At 34.4% G+C, this 3,833-nt stretch overlaps 1 protein-coding gene across 4 annotated transcripts; it reads left to right on the top strand.

Annotated features, from left to right (window-relative positions):
* The first annotated feature begins 357 nt into the window (after positions 1–357).
* LOC131612655 (guanylate kinase 2-like) lies at positions 358–3,419 on the top strand. Of its 4 annotated transcripts, none has more exons than XM_058884419.1 (11): positions 358–452; positions 894–942; positions 1,073–1,183; positions 1,308–1,381; positions 1,459–1,585; positions 1,789–2,151; positions 2,315–2,436; positions 2,517–2,652; positions 2,736–2,781; positions 2,889–2,997; positions 3,095–3,419. In XM_058884419.1, the coding sequence occupies exons 2-11, from the start codon at positions 940–942 to the stop codon at positions 3,189–3,191; spliced, it is 1,188 nt and encodes a 395-aa protein (XP_058740402.1). In that variant the 5' UTR covers positions 358–452; positions 894–939; the 3' UTR covers positions 3,192–3,419. The 4 variants fall into 4 exon arrangements, with proteins under 4 accessions (XP_058740402.1, XP_058740404.1, XP_058740403.1 ...); XM_058884418.1 differs by lacking the exon at positions 358–452 and adding an exon at positions 498–652; XM_058884421.1 differs by lacking the exon at positions 1,308–1,381.
* The last annotated feature ends 414 nt before the right edge of the window (positions 3,420–3,833 follow it).

Raw genomic sequence — 3,833 nt, forward strand, 5'->3', positions numbered from 1 at the left:
TGTATTAGAATTTTACTGAGTATTCATCATTATTATAAATATAAATAATTTTTAATAATCATTAAATATTTTTGTGTGTAGAGATTAATTCATCATTAAATTAAAAGAATTATAACAGGTGATAAAAGTTTCATTCAAAAAATTTAATATTAGTGTATGTTTTTACTCTATCTGAACCCATAATTTCTGATTAAATTGAACATAAATATGAATAGTGAAATAAAAATTGAAGTATTTATTTCTAAATTAAAAAACACTTAAATTATATTTAAAAATGTGTGATATTAATATTTTTAATTCAAGGAATCTGACAAAATTGTAATTAATGTGATAAAAGAAAATAAAAAGGGAAATATATAATTTACCAAAATGAATATAAGAAACAAAAAGAAGAAGCTTCATAAGCACCCCACAAGAAAACAGAAACCAACAGGTCCTGCCTGCCCTTGAAGGTTTGTAAATTCAAAGCCGCCCCTTTTGCTTTTCTTCTTTCTTCCGCCTACAAATATATCATTTTCTTCCTTACTTTTTCTTCAATCTCTCTTTCTCTTTTCCCTATTCCATTTTCATCTTCATTTTCATAACAACAACAGAAACTAACTCTCTTCTACCATAACCAAATACATATTTTTTAAGGTTCATTCTCTCTTAGGTAACTTTAACGTTCACCGTTTCAACCTCTTCAAGATTTCATCTTTTTTCACATTGCGATCTGGGTTTTGTTCTTTTGTGTTTTTAATCAACTGGGTCTTGGGTCTTGTTCTGTTTCATGCTTTGATCCAACCTCTCTTTAAAATTTCACATTTTTATGCTTTCTAATGGTAGTTTTGAATATATTGTTAGATCCCTTAATATTTTCTATGTTATTCATTTTGTTTTTGATATGGTTTTAGGTCAGGGTTTAAACAAGGATTATATATTATATACACAAATTTCTATATGGTAAGTATATATGATATCCCTTTCTATTGAGAATGTTAATAGATTGTGATGTTGAAATGTGGATCAAAGTGATCTTGTTATCATGTGTATGATTTGATTTTTCTATGGTGTTGTGAATTGTGATCATTAGGGAGAAGCACCAGCATTCCTTGTTGATGATGACCTTCAAGATGGGCCTCTTAGTGGCCTTGAATTAACAAATGGAACTTGCAAAACAAGGACTATCTTCGGCGATAAAACGGTAAGATTATACTAGATCATCTTTTGTTATGTATGTATATATGTATGTTGTTGTTTATTGATTAGGTTAGTTAGTTAGACAATTTATGCCTAAAACAAAAACTGGGCCTCCATGTGTTTGACAGTATGTCACTGTTGGAGCTGATGATGGAACTTTGTCCATTGACGTTCAAATTTTTGACCCTAGTCTTGGAGAATGGTCAGTTTGAAGTTTCTTAGCTTCATAGATGTTTTAGTAAGGCTTTTTGTTGCTGATAATTATTTTGGATTGTGCAGGGTTTACCCAACTGTGCTAGGAACTAAACCCTTGTCATGCAAAGGCCACTCGGCTGTGCTTTTCGAGAACCGGATTCTTGTTCTTAAGAAGGGTTCTAAACCAGATGATCAAATATGGTTCCTAGAGGTGAGTGAGTTTATGAAGGGACTATGGTAATGCATTGTAGATTTCTAAATTGTATTATAAACGAAGAAGCACCGACATGGTTCACTTCACATTGGTAGTAATTTGAGAAACATACATAATTGAATGTAATCACATGTGTTGTTGTCACTAACATGCTGTCAGTCGGAAGTGAAAAAATGCTGATTTTTCGTAATTGATACCAGGTGGACACCGATTATGTTAGGCAGCAGCGGAAAAAATTGGGGACAGAGGTTGTTGCATGGAGTAAGGGTGTGATTGGCAATTCTGAGAAACCTATTGTTATTAGTGGTCCTTCTGGAGTTGGTAAAGGAACACTGATATCAATGCTCATGAAGGAATTTCCATCTATGTTTGGTTTTTCTGTGAGCCACACCACCCGTGCTCCTAGAGATATGGAGAAAAACGGGGTCCATTACCATTTTACTGAGAAGAGTGTGATGGAGAAAGAGATTAAAAATGGAAAGTTTCTCGAGTTTGCTTCTGTCCATGGTAATTTGTATGGGACCAGTGTTGAAGCTGTTGAAGTTGTGGCAGATGCAGGAAAAGTAAGTTCCTTCTACTTTACTATTATTCTGAATTCTGATCGATTTTTATACAAACATCTATAACATCTAGAGTGTAAAGATTGTCTTAACATCTTGAGTTATTATTATCGAACCATCTGTTGCCCTAATCAAAATGAAGCCTAAGCCATTATAATACTTGCAGAGATGTATTCTTGATATTGATGTTCAAGGAGCAAGATCAGTGAAGGCTAGTTCTCTTGAAGCCATATTCATCTTTGTCTGCCCCCCATCAATGGAAGAGCTTGAGAAGCGCCTTCGTGACAGGTGAGTAGTGTTCGAATAGTAATGCATATTTAATTTTCATCGGTCCAAAATTTTGGCTTAACTTAATGCTTCGAAACCAGAGGGACTGAGACAGAGGAGCAGATCCTTAAGCGTTTGCGTAATGCCTCGGCTGAAATCGAACAAGGAAAGTCTTCCAATATATTCGATTTCATCTTATACAATGACAATCTTGAGGAGTCTTATGAGAGACTTAAGGTAACTCCCGCTAAAACAAAACTTCTCGAGTTTTGAAATAGTTTTATCATCTTCCTAATATAAGTATATATCCGTTGTTGCAGAAATTATTAGGACTTAATGGTTTTGTCACTGCTCAACCGAAATCAGGTAAGAATTCTTTAAACGAGTGAAACTGAGTGAATAGTTTCAGTTTCTAAAGCCGAGACGATCATCATGATATATTATATTGACTGTATATATTTCTGTTAATCTAGCCGCACCTAGAGAGATTAATCTACCAATGGACCATTCCGTGTCTAAACTCGACGACAAAATCATCATAAACTGCATCTCTTGTGGGCCGGATAAAGAGTCAAAGAGCTTGTAAGTACTGGATCATTCAGATTAGTCCTATAATTTTCCTTACTTTTTTAGCACTATAGTGTTAGAAAGGTGCTGATGTTTCATTTAAACTTGACAGGATCATGTTAGATGTTTCCTCACTAAAAGGGGGTGCACCTGGAAGGACAAGAGGGCTTGATTTTCATGTGATAGGCTCTATGGATCAACTTAGCTAACATTCTATGAACTTTAGCCACAACTAACTTGGATTTCTCCATTCATAATTGTTACTTTGAGAAATCGCAACACTGCGATAAGGCATTAGATTTTCGAGTTGAAACATTTTTTTCCCTTCTCACTGGCGTTCTTTGATTGTTTGTGGCAATTGAATTGATTTGAGTAGTGTTGGCAATGACTCATTTATTATTATTATTCCCTACACGGGCAATGAAATGATTTTCTGATTTTTTGTTGTTCCTAGTACACACTGTGAGTGCTCCTTAGATGTGTATGTGCAGTGCACTTTGTCTGGCTCGATATGGTGCTTTAAGTTATTTTTCTCATACATTATATACAAAATGGAGGTACAATGATGGTGTTTGACAAACAAGTTATACTACTTTTTCAAATAAAATTATTTAGATGCAAAATGATGAGAGAATGGGACAAAATGCCAATGCTGTTGAAAGCAGTTTTCAGTTGTGACTAGTGCGTTTTTCACCCATTTTCAATTCTAAGATGGTATGCTTTTTGGTTTAGTCTATCACGCCATGTGGGGTATAGAACCATGCTGCTACAACTTGCTCTTCACCACTTGCAACTGCAAGGTCTATTTTTACATTTAATATATTTTATGCGAAACTTATCGGTGTCGGTTC

The sequence above is a fragment of the Vicia villosa genome, linkage group LG6, assembly GCF_029867415.1.
Source record: "Vicia villosa cultivar HV-30 ecotype Madison, WI linkage group LG6, Vvil1.0, whole genome shotgun sequence".
Taxonomy (NCBI): Eukaryota; Viridiplantae; Streptophyta; class Magnoliopsida; order Fabales; family Fabaceae; genus Vicia; species Vicia villosa.